General features: G+C 38.7%; 1 protein-coding gene across 1 annotated transcript in view; it reads left to right on the top strand.

Annotated features, from left to right (window-relative positions):
• Positions 1-25,158, top strand: part of LOC124621777 (DDB1- and CUL4-associated factor 12 homolog) — a 70,981-nt gene that overhangs the window by 29,682 nt on the left and 16,141 nt on the right. Inside the window, exons 4-5 of the mRNA XM_047147213.1 lie at positions 12,616-12,897; positions 18,192-18,348. Of these exons, the coding sequence (XP_047003169.1) occupies positions 12,616-12,897; positions 18,192-18,348 (439 nt within the window). The remainder of the gene's footprint in view (positions 1-12,615; positions 12,898-18,191; positions 18,349-25,158) is intronic.

The raw sequence follows: 25,158 nt of genomic DNA, 5'->3' as shown, positions 1-25,158 counted from the left end.
CATTCAGCCAGCCTTTACTTCACCTGCCTGAATCACCAACTGACCCTCTACCTTAGCAAAAGCTGATCAATCTGGAGAGAAAAATCATACTTCTGAAGAAAAGAAATAATAGACAAGAATCCTACAGCTTCTGAAACCTGTATTGAAACACACACGAAAACAGATACTCCTTAGCTGCTAAGGTGATTACAGCTACTACAGCTGCCATCTCCCATCCTTAAACATGGCTATACTTGAACGGAATGTAAGTGGCATCAGATCACATACGGCAGAACTGCAGCTGCCTATTATGTTTACAATTTCCAGCTGTTATATGCCTGCAAGAAATTAAAATACAGCTTGAAGAGTGCTTTGACTTCCACACTTGACCCAATACATTATGACCTTACTCCCGAAGAGGGAAATCCAGCTGTGTTGATGTAATGGCACTCATCCAAGACATTGTTCATAACCTGGTCAATGTGTTGAACACTCTTTTACAAGTTGCTGCGTTTTGTATTTACCTTTACAGAATTACATTTTCTCTTTGCAGCCTCTACATACCCTTGTCACTTATTCTCACCAGTACAGAACACTACAGCTTACCACTCAACTCTCAGTTTCTTCCATGCTGCTCAGTGACTGCAATGCCCACTTCCTCATTTGGGGCTCTACCAGAGTCTGTGCGAGGGGCATGCTCCTGGCTGTTAGTCTGACCAACTTGATATTGTTTCAGCTACTGGTAAATCTGTATTGTATGGTCGTGGTACGTGAAACTTTTCTATTCTTGATGTTTCATCCAGAGCTGCACTGGAGATCTTTGCAAAAGTGTTTGACAGAGAGAATCTTTGTCAGACATACAACTTAACTGTCTACTGTAAAGAAATGAAACTATCGATTCTGGACAGTTACTGTCGATAAATACCAAGTTTCATGGCTTCTTATGTTCTGTTAAAATTATTCCCATGTTTATATGTTTCCATTGCTTCTCTATATAGTCATTGATTTTGGAAAACTTGATGATATCTTGACAGAAGTGTCTGCTCTGCTGCAGCTGGTTTTTGTATTTTCTTCTGTAGTCTGCAAAGATGTACATTCCATATAGTCATGTTTCTCCTGAGATTTCCAATGGAACTTTATATACCCAGTGTGGTGACACTGGAGAGCATTTACTCTTTATGGATCAGAGTGCTTGACATATTTTCATTGCTGATCTAAAAACTTATCTAATGGTATGTTCCTGTAAAATCTTTTCAACCTAATTGGTTAATTTTTTAGTAAAAGGAAGACAAACTGTGTTTTCCCATCAATGTGTTTTATCCTTAGCCTTTAAAGCATTCTTTAGGTATTAGCATTAGAACATCTTAACAGATGTTCTAATGTACAAATCCTGGTGGCTCTGCCAAGAAGACTTTTAATGACACTTCTCTTTTGTTGTAGGTGGTGATGGAGTTCTTATGCAAATATCCATATGCACATCTCTCAAACCCTTCATGTTCGAACCTTCCATTGGTCTGTCTCATAACTAAAACATCTAAGAAGGATATTCCATTGACATTTTTACACAGTCCAGTGATATTAATGTGATCACCACTTACATTTGACATCAGCGTCCAATAACCACTCATAGACAGCAGATCGCAGCACGAACAATGGAGGATATATAAAGCACGTGAGGGGGAGAGGGTTGGTAACAGTGCTTTCATTGTGTTGTGATTATCATAATGGGGAAATGGAGTGATTTATTTGATGCTCAAAAGAGTATCATCATTGGCTTTTGGGTCAAGGGTGGGAGCATTTCTGAAACGGCTAAGTTTGTAAACAGTTTGCATGCTGCCATGGTTAAAGTACACTGTGGATCGCACAGTGGTGGTATCCAAAACTGGCCCCCAAGGCAACTGTGATGCAACGTGGACCATAGTGAGAGGGGTGAACGACTGCTGCAGAGATGTGTACAGGTGAATAGACATGCAACTGTTAAGCAATTAACCACCCAGCTGAACCAAGGGGTTACTAGTGGCGTCTCCTCAACGACTGTTCAGTGATTGTTGCTGCTTGTGGGCCTCTGCAGCAGGTGCCTAGTTCATGCACCTGTGATGGCTGCTGTTCATCGGGACAAAGTGGAATTTGCACGCCAGTACCACAAGTGAATGTCCACCGAGTGGCAGCAGGTGGCCTTTTCAGATGAATCATGTTTTATGCTCCAGCAGACAGATGGCATTTGGCATGTATGGAGTGAAATGTCTGAAAGCAAACAACCTGCGGCAATTTCAGAAGGATCCAGGGTGGAGAAGGGATATTATGGTCTGGGGAATTTTTGTGGCATTGCCAGGTGATCTCGTCATTCAGGAAGGCACAGTGAGTCAACACAAGTATGCATCTATCCTTGGGGACCATGTCTGCCCCTACATGCAGTTTTGTTTTTCCTCGTCATTATGGTACCTAACAATCACATAGCTCCCAGGGTATGTGTGTGGTTCTAAGAGCACCAAAATAAGTTCTCTGTACTTACCTTGCCACCAAACTCTCCAGATTTAAAAACAATCAAGAATCTATGGGACCACCTCATTCTGGCTGTTCAAGCTAAGAATCCTCAGCTGAGGAACTTAACACAGCTGGCCACAGCACTGGAGTTGGCATGGCTCCACGTCCCTGTCAGTACCTTCCAGAACATCACTGAATCTCTTCCTGCACATCTCGCAGCAGTCTGAGCTGCGAAAGGTAGTTATTCAGGCTTTTGACAGGTGATCACTTTAATGTGAATGGGTAGTATATTTCCATGGTAAACTGCATTTTTGGATTTATATTATTTGGTTATTTTACCATGTGACCAAAGCACAAACGTATCATCCACCAACTGATGCCCTCGAGATGGCTTCTTATTTGCTTTTTCTAGAGCTGATTGTTGGAATTTTTTTCATATAGAAATTAGCAATCACAGAATGCAATGGGTTACGACATCAACAACTTGTCTAGAAGTAAGGCTGTGTCTAAAAAGAGCGGTCAGATCACATGGTAAAATATCCATTATACAGGGTGTTACAAAAAGGTACAGCCAAACTTTCAGGAAACATTCCTCACACACAAATAAATAAAAGATGTTATGTGGACATGTGTCCGGAAACGCTTACTTTCCATGTTAGAGCTCATTTTATTGCTACTCTTCAAATCACATTAATCATGGAATGGAAACACACAGCAACAGAACATACCAGCACAACTTCAAACACTTTATTACAGGAAATGTTCAAAATGTCCTCCGTTAGCGAGGATACATGCATCCACACTCCGTCGCATGGAATCCCTGATGCCCTGATGCAGCCCTGGAGAATGGCGTATTGTATCACAGCTGTCCACAATACGAGCACGAAGAGTCTCTACATTTGGTACTGGGGTTGCGTAGACAAGAGCTTTCAAATGCCCCCATAAATGAAAGTCAAGAGGGTTGAGGTCAGGAGAGCGTGGAGGCCATGGAATTGGTCCGCCTCTACCAAGCGTAAGCGTATGAACACTTCAAGTGGAATGTGCAGGAGCTCCGTCGTGCATGAACCACAAGTTGTGTCGTACTTGTAAAGGCACATGTTCTAGCAGCACAGGTAGAGTATCCTGTATGAAATCATGATAATGTGCTCCATTGAGCGTAGGTGGAAGAACATGGGGCCCAATGAAGACATCACCAACAATGCCTGCCCAAACGTTCACAGAAAATCTGTGTTGATGACGTGATTGCACAATTGCGTGCGGATTCGGTGAATCGAGGCGGTGAATCGAGGAAGTACAGTACATACTGATGAAACTAAAATGAGCTCTAACATGGAAATTAAGCGTTTCCGGACACATGTCCACATAACATCTTTTATTTATTTGTGTGTGAGGAATGTTTCCTGAAAGTTTGGCCGTATCTTTTTGTAACACCCTGTATAAATCACAGCTTTGTTAATTGGAATCATAATGATCTAAGGCGCCATGTTAAAACTTACGTAAATATCTTCAGGAGTCAAAGTTAGCTTGCAAACTTTCTCAATGAAATGATGCGAGTCTTTTATGTATGAGTTAGTTTTTCCAAATTGGTAGTTGCAAACGAGTGGCCAGATATGGTGCTACTTGGTATGTGGGAGAATTGATAACATTAAGGGGAGCCGGAGGTGCCTATGCTGCCCATGTTAAAATCACTAAGTTTGAGGAACATTTATGAATAAACTACCAAATACAAAAATTTTGATTTTTTTTTACATATAGAGTGGTTTAGTATTGCAGTTATGACAGAGGGATTTTGGAGTATCTTTTCTAGTTTCCTTCCAATTATTTTTTTTATTAATGACCCAATTTTTTTTTTACAAATAATTGCTTTATAATTAAACTGAAATGAAACTACTGAACATATTGCCAAATGGCTGTGTTACAATGTAAGTTTGACCACTAGGATTGCTGTATAAAAATTTCATCTCTCTAGCTTGAGTGGATTTTGAGAAAATGTTCCTTATATTCGAAAAATTCTAATTTTCGAGAAATGGCTATCAAAGTTTCTCAATACAGTCCTGCACTATAGGATGGATTATCAGGGTCTTCTTCTTCATCCTCCAAAAGCTTCCTCTTCTGTCTTCTTTTCTGGCCTGTTGTTCCATCATACTTCATATGCCTTTCTCTTCTTTCTGCTCCTCTTATCCTTTCTCTGTCAGTATTTCTTAGTGCTCGTACAGTGTTCACCCCAGCTGTAAATCCTAATGCCTTCAGAACTTCACACTTCACACTGTTCCCTTGGTTGTAGGTTGCTATTGCATCATAAATGCCAAAGTTCAGCATTTTTATGCTTACAAACACCCTTTTAGGAATCACTTTCCAAATCTAATTGTTAACGCTCTCATTAGGATTCTGCATCTTTCCGTGTAGACATTTGTGTAACAATTCTGGCTGTGCTAAGTCATGAAAAATTGATTTTATTGTTCCCTCTTGATTCTTGTACATACTGCATATTACCCGCTTTACACAAGAAGTATAATACTACCAACAACAGGCGCAACACTGAACTAATTCAAAACAGTAAACAGCAAAGAGACGATGTTCCGCGCTCTTATTCATTGTAGTATCGCAACTTGGTATTAGTGTTAATTTTCTTTTCCCTACGTTCTTCCTCTTCTTATATACACGGTTACTAAAACGTGGCATCGTAACCAGAACAAAAGTGTACGACAATATTAAATGGAGCAAGCTGTTCGAAATTCTGAGGAAAGTAGGAGTAAGCTGTAAGGAAATATGGGTAATATTTGTCACAGAAAACAATGTAGCCAACCCTTGCACACTCACTGTATGCATAACATAATGCGCTGTATGTGTAACAGGCCGAGAAAATCCCAAGCAGTTCGCCGGGAAGTCACGAGAGGGTGTTAGATGCATTCAGCGGCCGCCCATTTCCTCTGCAGGCGTGGGGGAAAATGGTAATAACTCCACTTCTAGGGCGAGTAGAACAATAATTCAAAGTTTTCATTAAAGAGGTATGTTCCAATTAATTTTCGGTAGCAAAAAAAAAAAAAAAAAAAAAAAATCGTAATTTTTGGGATTTGACCACCTCCGGCTCCTTTTAGCACTGTGTCTCACAGGAAGATCAAATTTATGAATTTTTCCTGATACCCATTGTTAGTGCTATCAGTTTCCCTACATACCAAGCAGCAAGATATCTGGCAACTCATTTACGACCAGATTTTGGGAAAACTGGCATGTAGGTAAAAGACTCGTGTCAGTTTATTGAGAAACTTGAAGGGCTAATTTTGGTTCCTAAAGATAATCTTGTAAGTTTTGACTTAGTACTTTTGTTCATTATGGTTACCATTAATGAAGTTGTTATGTATATATTGGGTTTTTTCCCAGGGAATTTGAAAGCTCTTTTTAGACTTTACCTTACTCCTAGCCAGTTTCAATGTGGCGATGAATTTTATGAGCTAATTGTTGGTGTCGCAATGAGTAGCCCATTGGGTCCTGCGATTGCTAATTTGTATTGGGAAAATTCCAACAATCATCTCTAGAAAAAGCAAATAAGAAGCCGTCTTGGTGGTATCAGTTTGTGGATAGTAAATTATTTTGTACTCTGGTCACATGGTAAAATAGCTAAATAACATCCAAAATGCAAGTTACCATGGAAATAGAAAATGACAACAGGATACCCTTCTTAGATGTTTTAGTTCTGAGACAGATCGATGGAGGGTTGGAAAGTTTTTGGGAAAACCGCGCGTACAGACAGATATTTGCATAAGACCTGCAACCATCATACACAACAAAAGAGTGGTGTCATTAAAATTCTTCTCAACAGAGGCAAAAGAATTGGCACACCAGAACATCTGGATGCCCAATTAAAACATCTGAAGCAGGATTTTGAGAAAAATGGCTATTCAGCTAAAGAAGGAAATGAAGTTCTATGACCAAATAATAATAGGACAAAGGACAAAGATGAAACATGTAAGACCACTGTTTCTCTCCTTTTTATTAAAAAAAGTAACTGATCAGACTTGAAAGATTTTACAGAAACACAACATCAGACCAGTTTTAGATCAACAAAGAAAATGTCAAGTACTCTGATCTGCAAAGGATAAAAGTGCTCCTACATCAACAAGCAGGATACATTATGTTCCATGTACATGTGGCAAAGTCTACACTGGAACAATCGAAACTGAATACATGACTGAAGGAACAAAAAAGTCTTTACTGACTAGAGAAAATGAATAATCAACTGTAGCGGAGCATGCTCTTCAGTCACGAAATCATACTGTGGAGTTTTCTGAAATCAAAATTTTAGCTACAGCAACAAACTATATCCAGAAACTATGTCCAGAAGCCATGGAAATACATAAACACGGGGATAATTTTAAGAGAAAAGCCATGAAACTTAGTATATATGGGCAGTAGGTCTACACAGTTTTATTTGTGAGAGATGGCAATAGATAATTAAGTTTTGTCACTGACGAGGAATATCTCTGCCAGTCACGTGTAAACTTCTACCATAACCATTTTTCACAGTATGTATATCGCTCTCTGATGCCAGATACGTCAGCTGGCAAGACTCAACAGAAGGAGTAGTACCTCTGATGATGTTACTGCAGCTCTGAATGAAACGTTAGGAACAGAAAAGTTACAAGGACCGCAGCCAGTAACCATAGAACCTGGGAGTCTCACCAGCAACTATGACATCCAGTCGTGAAAGCTTTCATTATTATTGTTTACCTCAACACACGTGAAGCAACATTTCTTTCAGGCTCTTGTCATCCATCATATTGAACACACAATCGAGTGACCTTTTCTTGTGAGTAATTTTGCGCTAAATCACGTACAATCCGTGGGTAGGTAAGATGACGTGGCACCTTTCTAAAGCTTATGGTCAGATAGAATACTTTACGAATGTTATCCCTCTGCTGCTGAATATTCCATATCTCAATCATCTTCCCTCCTGCAATGATCCTCAGTTCCCTAGTGGACTGAGAAATGCCAAGATGTGGTTTGTGCATGAAGATATGCTTTGTGTTTTTTAACAGTAGAATAACTGGATTGTTTTAACCCATTAAAACTTCTGGTGAGACAAAAATGTTCCATCTCTAGTTGATACATGTACAGCTTGTTCTTTGTCTTTTTGTTTTAGGATTTGAGTTTTTCTGTAACAAATAGTCATGCTAAAGGGCCTGTTTTTTGTTTTAATACTAAACATTAAGTACTGCTGTAGGTCTAAACTTTGATACACATTTTTTAAAGGTAAACATTATAGTCTGCATAAGTAAATATGTTATATTAGATACCAACAGATCACTTTGTCTGTAGACTAAGCAGATACCAACATATCATCTTTGTAGACTGAGCTGTGCAATCTGGAAACTGGTGTCTCTCTTCTCAAACAATGCACATTTATATGACTTTTCCCTTGTTTGCAAGGTTTATGCACCTGACAGTGGTGGGAGCTTCCATCTATCTCTAATAATTCAACTCGGACCCTGCTTTGGATGTAATCTATGGCAAGTTCCTCCCCAAGTTTGAAAAGGAAATCTCGTTATTTTGATGTTGGTCACTTCTTTGTAGATTACCCAAGCATTGATGCCTCCTACATCTAGATTATTATAAAAAAATATGAAGAGGTCACCATCTTCCACCAGCTTTCATCGAGTATGTGGGGGACATTTGTTCAACATCTACTCTTCACTTAGTTTCGTTATAACATGTAACCACAGCAAATGGCTAAAAGTTTTAACTGTACGTTCTTTAGACATTCATCTAGAAATGACATTTTCTTGTTTTTGAAAATCTGTATCTGTAATAAATAGACACCCAAAAGATCACTGTTTTTGGGTACTTTTGTGTTGTCATTGACACTGTAGAGTCTTGTACCGTGGGAAGCAAAGAGAGGATGTTGTATGGTGGCTGGTATCCTCTTTCTGTAATGCAACTGCACACATGTATTAACTGAGTTCTTTATTAACAAGAACAGGAAGCTACTTATCTTTAAGAACATTGTTATGGTACAAGCTTATCCGCAATAGTCCATGTTAGCCTCCTGCTGGTGAAATACAAGTCTTGCTATAAACACTACGTTCTCATATTTGATGACATGAACTGACAGACGCCAACTAGAATAGTGACTGACTGTTTCTCCCGGTACACGATGGTGATTTAAATACTTGCGGTCGAGAGGGCGTTGGCGGTGCGTTGCTTGTGAGTCTTTTGGTCTTTGGCCTCTCTCCTGATAGGTGTGCTTGATTCTGTGCCTATTATCAATCTTCTTGCAACCTCTTTGCCAACTGGTGTGCTGGCGACACCTTACGCCAGCACAGGTACCATGGTACCAATTGTGAGTATGGCTACTTCTTTAATTTCAATTTGTGGAAAATCGTCAAAATTTTTACCATATGTTCTTAAGGTAATGTTCTTGGGGAACTGAGGTCCAGAGGTTCAAATTATTGTAGTTATGCATGTAAAATGTGCATTAATATCTGGTCTGAGGCATAAATGTAGTTTTAACTGATGTAGTGAACACATGACAAAGTTTTTAGGGACATCACTTGTGTTCTGAGATCACCAAGCTGTTTTAGTCAGCATTTTTTTCATCAATAAAACTTTGTGATGCACTTTCTCTGAATAATGGGCACTTAACACCTATACGAATATACCCGAAAGTAATACTGCTGTGGAAAAAAAGGGGTTGAAACTTATCTTAACATGTCTGAAAAGAGCTTAAACAGATTGCCAAAAATTATGTAAAACTGGGAAGAGTGCAAATTCAATAAAATATTTATAACAATATTTCTACTCTTTTAAGATACAAATCATAATCTGGGCATTTTTGATGAATTGCAATCAGTGAGTGAAATACCCAGAAAATATGTAAAGCAAATGATTTTGTGTTCACTTACATTGTGGATACTTATTCCTTGTTTATACCTGTCAAAGCATATAATTATTCAAAGTACATAAAACTTTACTGATGTACAACAGAATTTATATAAGCAGCACATCCTACTGTAGCAGGGGAGTGAAGGAAACCAGCAGAAAATTGCTCCTACCAGAACACAGAAAGGCAAATATGCTTTTATTTAAAAGACTCTGACAGAAAAGTGGGAAACCAGCTGCCACAAACCTCATTCTGTCTTCCTCACCAAACATTTTAGCATGCAGATATGTTTGCATTATCTTGTGCTGACAACAGCAGAGAGAAAGTGATGGTGGAAGACAGAGAGAAAGAGGGAGGAAACAGTGGTGGTGGGAGAGAGAAAGTGGCAGTGAAAGAGAGAGATGGATGAAGACAATATCATTGAGCTTCAAAGAGGAGTTGTTGATGGTCAGTTGCACACAGTGGCAGTAAAAGAGAAAGACAGGTGGATGGAGATCAAAGCAGTGGGAGGAAAAGAAGAAGAGGCAGCGAAAATTAAAAATACAGATGAGTGGAGACCACATGTAGACTTTGAGTGGTGTGTAGCATCCCAAACAAACATACTTTAACCTGTAGGTGTAGGGGAGAGTACATTTTGGACTGAAATTTTAAACATGTGGGTATAGGGGAAACATAAGTTGGTCGCCACAGAATTTTTGAGCTGCTTAGGTATTGTGTAGACAGTGATGGAGTGTAAGTGAGAGAGGATGCATTGGCAATGGGATATACTGTAAAGCAATGAGAGAAAATGGAGACATTGTGAGAGAGACGTATATAGAAAGTGGCAGTGGATGGGGGTGCTGAATATAAAGATTTAATTACAAAGAGAAACTGGGTAAAAGGATCTAGGCTGATTGTCATTATCATGTGGTCTTGCCGTAATGGCATATTTCTAATGTTCATTTTTAAAGCCCATCAAATTCAACTTCTTGATATTCTTTCATCTCTCTCTCTCTCTCTCTCTCTCTCTCTCTCTCTCTCTCTCTCTCTACACACACGTTTTTTTCTTTCTCTAAATTTTGTATATGCTGTGCTGTGCAAATCTTGACCCTAGCCCCCTTTGTCTCTCTGTGTGGGGCTCTATACTTAAGTCAGTAAAAACAGAACCCCTATCGGAGTCCTTTGTTTGCTGTCATCCGTGTGTCCATTTGTCTGCCCATCCAACTGCTAAGACCACTTTTTCTCATGAACATGTGGGGGTACGAAGTTTACATTTATGTCACATACTAAAGTCTACAGTCCCTTGGTGGTGTGAAAAATTTAAGCTTCTCAGTCTGTGCAGTCAAAAGTTATGTCCATTTACGTCATATTTTTCAATACTCACCAACTCGTTCATCAAAACCTATAGTGTGCTTCCTGTTGACCTAGACTCATGAAATTTGGCACAAACAAGGTTTTACAGTACAAGCAAATGAAAAAAATCCGAAAATTATTAATTTATAATTAAATCACATAAAAAATATTCTTTTTGCCATTTGTTTCTGTCTGTCCATTTCTCAGGAACGGGCGGAAGTATCTAGTTAGAATTTGTCAAATACTAAGATTTAAGGTCCCTCGCCAGTGCAAAACGTGTCGGTTTCTAAGTGAATGCAGTCAAAAGATATGGCCATGTATGTCACATATTTTGATACTCGCAGACAACAACCTATAGATGAACTATTTACGTAAATGTCAGCAGGGCTTGAATTGTGAAAAAAGAGATTCTGGTACTGTGACCTACTGGGGGCTGTATTGTTAAATTTAGATGTCTTAATGTTATTTTAATGCATTCTTTTTGTCAGAGGTACTGGTACCGACATGCACTATCACAAATCAAGCATTGGACTTCAGGCTTGGTGGTCTAGCTGTAAAGTGTGTGCCTGAGAACTTAGTGTTTGTAGGATCAAAACTCTGTCAGATATGTATTTTTCAGTCTTTGTTTTATCCTAGCCTTCGCGTCTCAACGATGTGAGGAGTTGCCAGAAACAACGCATGGTTCAGATTCCACATTAAACTGTAGGTCCGCTTTCCCTGATTGAGCTGCTGGGGTAGGTTAGAGACACACAAGTCACCAAAGTGGGATTCAGTAGAAAGACATGCATCAGGCCATTGAGCCACACAAAATTTTATTGTTGTCTATATCTGTAATTAAGTTTGTATGGAACCCTCAGAGTGCTTGTCCTACCCAGCAACTACCTCCCTCTCAGTTTTGCCTTCACTAGCTGCTGCCATCTGGCTCTGCAACTATGAAGTGAACTACAACCACATCTGCTGTTTGCCTGGACTGGATTGGACTTTTATTAGGATAGTGACTGCTGTGCTTTCCGATTACTGCATGACTAGAGTGATGGGCCTGTTGTCTGCACACTATGAGCTGGTATAACGTTTCCATATAGTTCTTCTATTTGATGACTGTGATTTCCACTCGAGTCTTATTTGGAACTGTGCTTAATATTATAATTGCAGAAGCGTGCACAATGATGGTGTCCTGCCTGGACTTACATTAATCTTAACGGGATCTATTATTGTTTACATTTTGTGGACTAATGGACAGTTTAATTTGTTGTTACAGAATGCTAATTTTGTGTTGAATAAATGTTTTTGGCCCTGAAGTGTGGGTTACATAATGACCTTGTTAGTTAACTGAACCTCACATGTTGCTTGTTACTATGTACTATATACTTTAAGAATACAGATTCTGAATACTTAGTGCTGCTGTTGTTGTGCTTTAGGATTCTTATGTGTTTTCTTTACTTGTTATCTGACAAAACAGCAGCCTTTAGCTTTACATGCTTGTGCCAAAGTATCATTCTTTTATGTTAGTGTTCACCCTGGTGGGAAGTATAGTCGCAGTAAGCACGGGCGCATTTGATTTACCTGAAATATAATTTGAAGCATTTATGTGATGCAGTACTATTTCAGGAAGAACAGTCTTCATTTTTATAAACTATACAGTAATTTAATTTATACTTTGCCACAGTCATTCACAATTTGTTAGCTTTGATTTAAAGACATTGACGGTTATAATATTTAAAATGTTGTCTTAATTTTTTAATGAGTGGTGGTTATCTGATTGCATTGAACACTATTTAAAATCAAAGTATTGTTTGGTTTTTGAAGTATTTATGCACTTTGAACAGATGTGTAGTGTGTTGTGAAAATGTAAAATTTCTCTGTTAGTTTAACACTGTTTTGTAGTAAATAACAGTTTGATGCAAGTTATGAATCACATCTCAACTGTTTTTATTCTTTGAAAGGGTGCGCATCAAGACTGGGTGTTTGACATGTGTTGGCTTGATGATCAGTTCCTTGTATCTGGATCACGAGACACTCGCATGGCCTTGTGGAGAGTGCAGTTGGACGAGCTTATGGATGGAGAAGATGGGCCATCTTATAAACATGTTCATGCTTTGGCTACAAAGGAATGCAGATCAGCACAAAAAGTTAGGGCTGTAGCTTTCAACAAGAATTTCCAGGAAATTGCTGCCTTGTCTCTTAATGGTTTCATTCATATATGGAATGCTGAAACATTTGAGCAGGTGAGTTGTTGATTTGTGAATTACTTATTTCAGTCAGCTGACATTCCTGGTTAGTTAATACAAAGGTGCACTAAAGATGATAATATAATCACTGTGGCCGCAAAGTGGAAGAAATATAAAGTTACTTTTAGTACTGGAATGCTGATTGAACACTTTTTTACAATGAAAGTTTCTTAAAATTTATGTTTTGTGTGGTGTTTCTTGCATTGAAATGATAACAGTAATACATTGAGCAGCAATCCGATGACAGAATTAATAGTTGATGTTACTGTTACTACACTGCCTGACAAAGAAACTGAAGCCCAGAAGACATGGTAGGATGTCAATGTAAGTTTGCACACATACACACAATCAGTGAGTACGTAAATGATTGTAGTTGCAATTCTCTGTGACTGGTAGAGTGGCCATCAGAGTGCATTAGTGTTGCTGGTGTTTTATTGTTGTTACCAGCCCTCATAGGATATATCAGGAGTTCAAACAGCTAAGATGTTGAGTGATCCCCGTGAAGGACTTGGAGACGCACCATACTTCTGTAGTTTGAAAGGAGCCTCATTGTGGGTCTCCATGGCAGGTTGAACCTTACAATATCCACATTTGTGGGGCCTTCGGAGGTGAAGTGACCCAATGTTGGACTGTATGAGAGTGTGAGGGCAGTCATACTCACCGCCAGTGTTCTGTTTGATCTCATCTGACCACCACAAGGAAGGATTGCCATATTGTGCACCAAGCACGCTCTAACCACCAGTCAGTGCACCATTTGAGACCTGTAAGCCCAATAAATGAAAAAAAGGACTGGGCAGTTGTGCAAGCTTAGCTAAATCAAGGAAGTATTACTTAAACCCTTTAGGTAAAATGGATATGACTGAGAGAGGTTGCATAAAAGAATCCATACATATTATAAAAATGTATGTATATATGTATGTTCCACATCTCTTTCTAAATCAATGGACTGATTTCAACCAAACTTGGTGTACATATCACTTATTGTCAGGAAAGAATTGCTGTAGGGCTAAGAATGACCAACATATGAAAGGGTTGGGGGCAGGGGCAAAAAAGCTGTGTAACCCACAACGTACGAATACCCTTACTTTGTTCCTCCAATATTTGAGAATGAGAACACATAGTGACTTGCAACAGACTTTACGTGTAACTTCAAACCTTCATGAAGCTTTTTCTCGCCGACAACCCCCACAAAATGATGAAAGGAAAAAGTTTATCCCATATACATTTTTGCCGTTCATGCAATAAAACTGCTTCATTAAGCATGATGTTTAGTACTTCATTGCTGCTAACTGTATCCGTAACACATTTTTCAGGCAGTATTCACATATACTACTGCATGTACCAGCAAAATTATAGCACCACACGACACATATTTCAGGAAATATTATGTCACAGACATTGAGATGCATGAAAAACTGCCGCATCATGCATGATGCTTAAATTTATTGCTTCTTTACTACTTCTCTATTCCTAACACTTCTTGCAGACAGTACCCACACATGTTGCTGAATGAACCTACAAAAACATATCATTGTAAAACACACAGCTGAGACAGTATGATGTCAAATACTGAGATGTGTGAAAAATTGCTGCATCATGCATGGCTTTTAATTTATTACTTCCTTACTGCAAACTCTATTCACAACACATTTCACAGGCAGTAACCAAATATTCAACTGGATGCACCTGTAAAATTATATCATGGTACGACATGTAGTTCAGGCCATATGTCGTCATAAACATTGAGCTGCACGAAAATGTAACTGAAGGGCAAAATTCATTAAAGATACAGAGAAAAATATGTACAAGCAAATGTGATATGTTCAATATGTGTGAAACATATATCTGGGCAAAGCAGTGGGTAAAAAGCTCACCTGAAACCCCTTGAAAGATTTCAGTCAAGTTTGATACACACATTAGCTACAAACTGGAAAAAAAGTACTGTGGGGGTAAGAATCACCAGCCTCCTATTGGGATGAGGGTCATAACATGGAAGGAGAAGGGGACAGTAGGAGATGGGCAGCCACAGAGGGGGGAAAAATAAGATAGACAGTCGGAGAGGGGAAGAGGAGGCGGACAAGGACAGGGGAGGGGGAAATGGAGAGAGAGGGAGAGGGGAGATGGACAGAGAAAGAAAAGAGGAGGAGATGGACAGAGAGAGGGGCAGAGGCAGATAGACAGAGAGTGGGGGTGGAGGAGAAGGACTAACAGAAGATTGGAATAAATACGTGGCATGATCAGAGAGTAAATGTAACTAGATTTGTATTTTTTTAAGTAAAAATGTATTTGAAAAGAAACTGCAGGAGGTTGTTGATACACTTATTGAACATTTTCCCACTTAATCCTCATCCTGTTCAGTGAATGTGGGAGCCAAGGCACAAGCTTCTTTATGCTCTCCTTAAAGAACACTCCCACCAGCTCTGTTCCCCACTTAAGAACCTCTCTCTGCACCTACTAAGTGGATGAAAAATTAATTCCACTTGTGTGTGCCTTCATGGAGGTGAAAAGATGATAATCTGAAGGTGCCAAGTCAGGGGAACATTGGGGGTCAAAACATCCTAAGGAAATGAGTCCAAGAGTGCCTTGGTAGCTGTGTGAGGACAGGCGTTATTGTGTAACAAGCACACTTGTACATTAGGTTAGATTCAGTTTTTGTTTCGTAGACCCAAAAATGAGAAGATTCTCCTGGGTGCGGAACAGGTCTGAAAGTATAACATAAAAACCATAAAACATTTGAATATAATTCCCACTTTAGTGATGATTTGTCAGGATATTGTCAAAATATGTGAATGCATTACAGTATACTGGAACTATTATAACTGCTAATATTTACACAACTAATACATCGTCAGAATGAAAAATAGTTTTGCACTTTCAATAAATAAAGCACAAAATACCGAATCTTAACTTGTGACCAAGTTTTGTCAAAACTGAAATCTACAAGACATTTGCAAGTGGTCTAATAGTCTCTGTTAAGATATTCACCTACAGAATAGGAGGAGTTGCGAACCAAAAAGTTTTTCAAACTCTGTTTAAACTGTGCTTTATCTAAAACCATATTTTTAATGGTTGTTGGCAATTTATTGAAAGTGTGTGTTTCTGGATATTGGACCCCTTTTTGGACCAAGGTAAGTGATTTTAGGTCTTTATGTAGATTGTTCTTATTTCTATTATTGAGACTACATATTCAGTTATTGGTTGAAAATAGAGATATAACATTCGCAACAGATTTAACTAAGGAATGAATTTACTGAAAAACAGTGGTTAGAATACCCAGTTCCTTGAACAGGTTTCTACATGATTCTCTTTAATTTACAACACTAATTAGTCTTATTACATGCTTTTTCAATCTAAAAACTTTTACTCGGTTTGACGAGTTACACCAGAATATGATCCCATATGACATATTAGAATGAAAGTAAGCAAAGTATGCAAGTTTTACATCTCATATCATTCATACGGCAAAAACAGACTTTTTTGGGCACTTCAGCAGTTTTGTGGTATGCCCTTCCAAGCTGAATTTCATTCTGACAGCATGTTAATTCTGTAAATATTAGCTGTTCCAATTTACTGCATTGTATTGACCTATTTTGACTATCTCCTGACAAATGATAAGGTTAGTAAGTATAAATGATTAGCGTAGTAAGTATTATATTCAAATGTTTTATGTTATATTTTCTGACATGTCCACACCCACGAGAATCATCTCATTTTTTGGGTCTATGGAATGGAAACTGAATCTAATCTAATCATATCGAGTTGTAATCCCAGAAGTTTAACACTGTCAACCTCTTCAATCTGCATGTCTTTATATGTTACACACATGGCGGAAGGAAATCTCTTACAGGTTCTGAAATGCATATAGTAGGTCTTTACAAAGTTTAATGACAGCCAGTTAGCTTTAAACCATTTTTTGATGTCAGTGACAATTTGATTAGCAGCTATTTCTAAATCTGTATTTGACTCTATATTTATTGCAATGTTTGTATCATACGCAAACAAAACAAACTTAGCCTCAGGCCATGTAACAGATGAGAGATCATTAATGTACACAAGAAAAAGCAATGGACACCAGATAGAACCTTGAGGAACAGCAGATGTAATTAATTTCCAATCAGAAGAATACTGACTGCTTACTCCATGGTATTTAACAACGTCACTGTTTGTTCCCTGTTAGTTAGGTAAGACTCAAACCATTTTGCAGCACTGCTGGTGACACCATAATATTCTAATTTACGTAACAGGAAGGTAGTGATTCACACAGTCCAAGGCTTTTGACAGGTCACAGAAAATGCCAGTAGCATCTAATTTGTTATGTAATGAATTATGTACATTCTCACTGTACATGTAAATAGCTTTCTTTATATCGGAACTCTTTAGAAACCCATACTGTGACTTGGACAATATGTTATTTGCAGTCAGATGCTTAAGGAGACCGTTGAACACAACCTTTTCAAATATTTTTGAAAAAGCTGGTACAAGTGGAAGTAGTCGATAGTTTGGTGGTATCTCTTTATCCCCCTTCTAATAAAGAGGCTTAACTTCAGCATATTTTAGCCAGTCCGGAAATGTTCCAATGATGAGATTGATTACACAAACAACTTAACATACAACTCAACTCACATGAGCACTGTTTGATTAACTTCATTGATATCTCGTAATGACTACTAGAATACTTTGATTTTAAGGATTTTATGATGAACATGTCTGATCATTTCCTTCCTGGTGTTCACATCTGTATTCTGCTTTCCTTTCTTTTCTTTCCATCTATGTTGAGTTTCTCTTGACAGTTTGTGCATATCTCATCTGCTCTGTTGCCAAATGTTTTTCCATTAATATCCCAGAAACCCTCATTTTGACTGTTGCAGTTCATTGTTTTTTCTCTCCTTGTGTATCTTTTGATCTTGAGAGCCGAGTGTATCATGTTCTATCTTTCATGACATTAAACACCTTTTACTTACTTTCTTTTTCTTTTCTCTTTTTTTCTCTCACTCTTCAGTCAGCTGTTTGAGGTGCAATGTATGCTCTCAGAGTTCGGGATTTCTTTCACAATTTAGTATCTCAGTTACACTTTTACAGTTTCTTTTGGTAAGTAGGACATTTCTGACTTGGATGGTTTCATTACTGATGTAAACAAAAATATGTTAACACATTAGATCTACGAGGATAATGGCCACTCACATACAGGTTCCAGGCAGCTGTGATTCAATGCACTACATTAAATATTGTTCCTAGTACTTCTGTGCAAAAATAACTTCATTTTTATTATTTTGTTCTGTATCATTTCACAGAAGTTTTCAAGAAAGCTGCCATCATGTCAAGAAAATGTCTGTCTCGCAGTGCAAGATACTGGAATGTATGCTGTTGGCTGTCGTTCCTACACTCTGCTTTTAGATGCTCGAACTTTACAAGCTGTGAAAAAAATATCAACACGTTATAGTGGCTGTGGTATGTATTGAAAACTATTTGTTGCTAAGCGTGATACAATTCCTCAGATTTACTAACATTCCTCAGATTAGTAAGTATGGTGCTACATGTAGGTAGTTGTAGCATTATGTATTCATAGGATGAAAAATTGCACTCTTATCATAGTATATTTGATTAGTATGCAATTTGAATCATTGAAATTAATCATATTCCTCTGAGTGCTGATGGTAGTGATACAAAGGGATATGCTGTAACAGTACCAGAGAAGGAAAGTTGCTACTCACCATATAGCGGAGATTCTGAGTCGCGATAGGCACAACAAAAAGATTCACACAATTATAGCTTTTGGCCATTAAGGCCTTTGTCAGCAACACACACACACACACACACACACACACACACACACACACACACGCACACACACATCTGCAGTCTCAGAGAACTGAGACCACACTGAGGAGCAGCACCAGTGCATGATGGCTGTGTCAACTGGGTGGGGGCAAGGAGGAGGCTGGGAAGGGGAGGGGGAGGGGATAGTATGGTGGGAGTGGCGGACAGTGAAGCGTTGCAGTTTAGACGGTGGGCAGGAGAGAAGGTGTAGAGGGGGGAGGGGGGTAAGTAGTGGAAAGGAGAGAAATAAAAAGAAGAGAAATTAAAAGACTGGATGTGGCAGTGAAATGACGGCTGTGTAGTGCTGGAATGGGAACAGGGAGGGGGCTGGATGGGTGAGGACAGTGACTAACGAAGGTTGAGGCCCGTAGGATTATGGGAACCTAGGATGTATTGGAGGGAAAGTTCCCACCTGCGCAATTTAGAAAAGCTGGCGTTGGTGGGAAGGATCCATATGGCACAGGCTGTGAAGCAGTCATTGAGATGAGGGATATCATGTTTGACAGCATGTTTAGCAACAGGGTGGTCCACTTGTTTTTTGGCCACAGTTTGTCGGTGGCAGTTTATACGGACAGACAACTTGTTGGTTGTCACGCCTACATAGAATGCAGCACAGTGGTTGCAGCTTAAGGGATTGGGAACAGGGGCTGTGTAAGGATGGACGAATATATTGTGTAGGTTCGGCAGAATACCACTGTAGGAGGGGTGGAAAGGATAGTGGGTAGGACATTTCTCATTTCAGGGCACGACAAGAGGTAATCGAAACCCTGGCAGAGAATGTAATTTAGTTGCTCCAGTCCCAGATGGTACTGAGTTACGAGAGGAATGCTCCTCTGTGGCCGGACTGTGGGACTTTGGGAGTTGGTGGGAGACTGGAAAGTTGTACAAGGATGGGAGGATAATTACGGTCAGTGAAGGCTTCAGTGAGACCCTCGGTATATTTTGAGACGGACTGCTCGTCACTGCAGATGCGACAATCACCGGTGGCTAGACTGTACGGAAGGGACTTCTCGGTATGGAAAGGGTGGCAGCTGTCGAAGTGGAAGTATTGCTGATGATTAGCAGGTTTGATATGGACAGAGTTACTGATGTAGCCATCTCTGAGGTGGAGGTCAACATCTAGCAAGGTGGCTTGTTGGGTTGAGTAGGACTAGCTGAAGTAAATGAGGGAGAAGTTGTTGAGATTCTGGAGGAATGTGAATAAGGTGTTCTCACCTTCAGTCCAGATAGCAAAGATGTCATCAATGAATCTGTGCCATATGGATCCTTCCCACCAACAACCAGCTTTTCTGAGTTGCGCAGGTGGGAACCTTCCGTGCAATACATCCTACATTCCCGTAACCCTCCTGGCCTCAACCTTCGTTAGTCACTGTCCTCACCCATCCAGCCCCCTTCCTGTTCCCATTCCAGTACTACACAGCTGTCATTTGACCGCCACACCCAGTCTTTTAATTTCCTTTTATTTCTCTCCTTTCCGCTACTTACCCCTTCCCCCTCCACACCTTCTCTCCTGCCCTCCGTCTAAACTGCAACACTTCACTGCCCACCACTCCCACCATACTATCCCTCCTCCTCGCCACCCCAGTCTCCTCCTTACCCCCACCCAGTTGCCACTCCCATCATGCACTGGTGCTGCTGCTCGCAGTGTGGTTTCAATTCTCTGAGACTGTAGACGTGTGTGCAAGTTGTGTGTGTGTGTGTGTGTGTGTGTGTGTGTGTGTGTGTGTGTGTGTGTGAGTGTGTGTACTGCTGACAAAGGCCCTAATGGCCAAAAGCTATAATTGTGTGAATCTTTTTGTTGTGCCTGTCGCGACTCAGCATCTCTGTTATGTGGTGAGTAGCAACTTTCCTTCTCTGGTATTGTTACATTCCATCCTGGATTTTCTATTGTTTGAAAAGGATATGGTGACTTGATATGTGTAAAGATAAAATGAAAATTCCTCGTTCAGGTGTGAATAATATGTTTCTTGGATAAAAAATGCACTTGTTTTACAAAATTGTCGTTTTGGCTTCATGAGATCTGGTGAACATGGTGGATTTTTCAACAGTTGGTATTTCAAATCTATTGTTGACCTTGTTGTCCTGAATAAAGATTAATTTTATTCTTCAGAATTCTTGGTTTCTCATCTCTCGTTTCTCATACAGTCAGTCCAGAAGATTATGTAGTATTTGCCCAGTTATTGATTTAACATTTTCCAGGTAATCAGTTAGAAGAATTACTTTTGCAACTCAAATAACACTAGCTGTAATCTTTCTGTTAGATGCAGTAGAATTTGCCTATTTGTTGTAGAACCACTATCTTTCAACACTATGGTTGTTGTTTCATTTCTGATGTGGAAGCAGTGCACCCATACCTCATGTACAAGTATTGCAAAACATTGTGGTATACAGTCTGTGAGTTCTTTCTGAAGCAGTCCAAACATTGCTGAAAAATCCGTTTCTACATTAACATTTGATAATTATTCAAAACATGCTGCACCCATTTGGTACAAAGCTTTCTGTTAGTTGTTGCTTCATGTAAAGTCTGCTGGAGTCTTTCTTCTGCTCTATGTTTACATCTGTACTTACAATTCTACTATAGCATTTCTGAGAAGTATAGTGATTTACATTCAATTACCAATTTCTTAACTGTAGAAAATGAAGGCACAAGTTTCTTATAAACTTTCATTTGATTTATGCTGTTGTGCAATGTGTACCAAAGGAACTTCATTGATATCCAACAAAAGCTTCATTGATATTTTTGTGCCAGATGAAGAATTTTCAGCTTGCTCTCATAAATTCGTACAGAAAGTCATCATAAAAATTCTGTGGAAACAGAGTGATGTGTAAATCCAGTTAAAAAGAATCTGCACTAATTTCTACTTGAGTGGGTGTTGTTTGTAGTACATGTGCAAGTTTAAAATTACTGAGAGAAATTGGGGACGTACAAGTAACAGTGGGGACTGTAATGAAATGTGCAGGAAGAGTCCTCCTTGGCATGTAATAACAAAGTAATAACTACATACCAAGACTGATGTGGCCAGATAATATTTGCTATTTCTTTTTGTGGTCAGAGAGGGAGTGATAAAGTGAAATGGTTCTTAAAGGCTTCTCTTCGTCATGTAAATACCAATATTTACTTTATGTTGGATTAGAAACATTTAATTCATAATTCAGCAGGCTGAACTGGAAATATTTCTGTTTAGAGTGATTAATGTTTCATGAAATACTGGGAAAGAATTCTTTTCTGGGATGCAATATTACCTGTTAATGAGGTGCATAAATTCATAACTAAAAATTAGAACTCGCAGAATTTAGTTGACTACAATCAATTAAATCCCCACCTTGTCTTATAGCTCACCACATGAGTCGTCATTTCCTATGCACTTTTTGTAGATACTGAAGTGTGGAATGCAATGTAAACAAAGCTGAAATATGCTTGTTAAAAAGGCTTAAAGGGTGATGTAACATGGTTGCCATCCTACTGTGGTGGCAATTCCACACAGTTAGATGGCGGGCAGATGTACGGGTGTTCTATCGACAATGGTTGATAACCCCATTTTGTTTGTTGCTTAGGGCTGGTGATGGTCAGAGAATGGTTCTCCAAAAAGTGCCAATTACTGTTTATGTAAATCATCTCACCAATTCTGTGAAATATGATGTACTATGGAAGACAGAACTCTGGCAATAGGCTGCTGTGAGATGTACAACTTACATAGCTGCCATTATAGTATCAGGGTGGAAACATAATTCAAATCGCTCCTCATCCAAATTTTCCCGTATCTTACAAAATCACTTTCCCCTGCCCAGTGAAGCAGATGACTTAATTCTTCTCTGACTGATGTAGGAAGATTTTTACAGTTTCCACTAATAGTTGAAGTTAAAGACTATTCTTCAGACTCTTTCAGCAGTTGTTTGTTAGGCTTCGTTGTCTCCTATTAACTATTTGCATATAGTTATCCTACTTTGAGTGACAGGCCATCCTTTAGTTTTTTTTATTACGATGTCTTGGTAGGTTCATTAGAATGACATTTTGTGCAGTGAAAATTCTGGTCTGTCCTCAATAGGATGTTTTGCTGTAAGGTCACAGGTTTTGTCTTTTGTGAAAGTGTCAGCTGCCCTACAGAGTATAGAACATCCATTCTTGAGTGAAAACGGGTCTCACTAGTGAATGTGCATTAAACAACAATTACTATCATTATTTCCTATCAAAAGGGGACAGTAGTTTAAGAGTGTGTTGCCCCACTCTCTTAAATTTCAGTTTGCTTAAGACAGAAGAAAAGAATAATAGATATTTATCAGCTACTGCGGAAGATTATCTTTCAAAAAAACATATTATTGCATTAAATAAATTGGTATATTTTGGAAAAGAAACCATTTTAGTACAATACTGTAAGAAAATTATTTACCGTAAGTTCTTTTACAAGTGTAGTGCTACACTGTATTGTCATATCTTTAGGATTTTATATGGAGACACCACACTGATTTAGGCTCATGAAAGAAAATTAAGGATGGGAAAATAGTAATAAACTAAACTTAACAAAGAACTTACTCTTCCAAACTCCAATAAATAGTCTGCAGGGAGTATTCTAACAAAATGTGGTTGTGGCACATGCAATGTCTCACTTGTGGATAAAGTATTGAAATTGAGAATTTGGAACAAAGAAGAGGGACTTTTTAGAGTCATGTTTGTATTGAATCATATTTTTTTGTCTTCTCTTTTCTTATATACAAGTTATATGTAAACTGAATGAGTTATAGACACCACCAAAGGTAAATTATTCAAGCAATTATTAATCAATTCTGCATTCCATTCCCTCTTCCGTATTCGTGTTGCATGGCACCTGTTGATTATTGGAATAATATAGCAGACAACTGTGGTAGAACTTCCACTGCCTGCATACATTGATGGAGATAAATTGACTCTCATTAAGCTCTTCTATATTGTCATTTGTCGTTGAAGAATTACGCTACACAGTCTGTTCTGGAAACTCCCCTACAGTTGTGAAATTCTACAAGTAATTTATGTTCTGGTACAGATTCTGACAGATTGTAATATTATGTGCATCTTTACAAGGTGAACTACCGTTGTTTTCCAAATTGCATCATCCATCTAAGCAATCTGGTCATCATTGTGACGACTCTGAGACATCTTAAGCAAACATACAGTTGACTGATGCTGGCCTAATGTGATCTTTTGTTAGGAAAGTTCAGGTAGAATGTAAATAATTTGGGAGTAAAGGAGACCACTCATCAAATAGTAGACATGTTGAAATGTTGGAAGGCACAGAAAAAAGGTAGCTGCATTGTGTTATCTGAAAGCATAATGCCAGGATATTATGTTCTTGCTTCCTATTTAGCCATTTCCAACATTTAATGAACCAATCTGAATTAAATAAAAGAATTGGCATTTTTATGTATGAGTTGTGATCAAAAAGCAACAGGAATTTTTTTATTTTGCGGATTTTATATGCCTGATTGTCAAATATTTCAATGTTTCTGATACATGTTTGCATTTTCAGCCATTTTGAATATTTAATTTATTGTTGACAGTTGAAAAGGTTATGTTTGTTTTCAAGTGCTTGGTAAATTTTTACTTTCAGAAAAGGTGAGTCAAAGAATTTGCATTAAATTTTGCTTGAAAAATAAAATAGAATGCAGCACCGCATTCAAAATGTTGACTGTGGCTTTTGACAAATGTACTGTAAATAAGACAAAGAGTTTATGAGTGGTATAAACATTGTAAAGAGGGTCAATAATATGTTGAAGACAATGACAGCCCTGGACACCCTAGCACATCAGTTACTGACGACAGTGTGAAAGATGTAAAGAAAATACTGCTGAAAAATCGCCGAATGTTGCTGATGATGTCGGCATATCCTTTGCCTCATGCCAAGCAATTCTTCCTGTTGTTGTGTGCATGAAACTTGTAGCAGCAAAGTTTGTTCGAAACTTGTTGAATTACAACCAGAATTGACATTACTCGGGAATTGCTGAATGAAGTAGACAGTGAGCCAGAACTTTAAGGCTGTATCCAGTGACATACATGGGTATACGGGTATGATGTCAAAACCAAGACCCAATCACCCAATGGAAACTGCCTGAAGAGCAAAGACCAAAAAAATATTGACAATTTTGATCACGTGAAAGTGCTTCTCACTGCTTTCTTTGATTACATTGGGATAGTGCATCATGAGTTCCAGCTATATGGTCGTACAGTCAATAAGGAATACTACCTGGAAGTTTTGTGCCGTTTGCGTGAAGCAACCCGAAGAAAATGACAAGAACTGTGGCAGAACCACTTGTGGAAATTTCATCATGATAATGCTCGCACCTCAATGCTTGTTCCTGATTTTTGGGCTAAAAATAAAACCATTGCAACTTCTTTCTATTCTCGAGGCTGAAGAGAACCATAAAAGGATGTCAATTAGCCACCATTGATGTGATCAGAATGGAATCACT

Source organism: Schistocerca americana, chromosome 7 (genome assembly GCF_021461395.2).
Source record: "Schistocerca americana isolate TAMUIC-IGC-003095 chromosome 7, iqSchAmer2.1, whole genome shotgun sequence".
NCBI classification, from domain to species: Eukaryota; Metazoa; Arthropoda; class Insecta; order Orthoptera; family Acrididae; genus Schistocerca; species Schistocerca americana.
The sequence above is the reverse complement of the archived record's forward strand: the minus strand, read 5'-3'. Positions and strand labels throughout refer to the sequence as shown.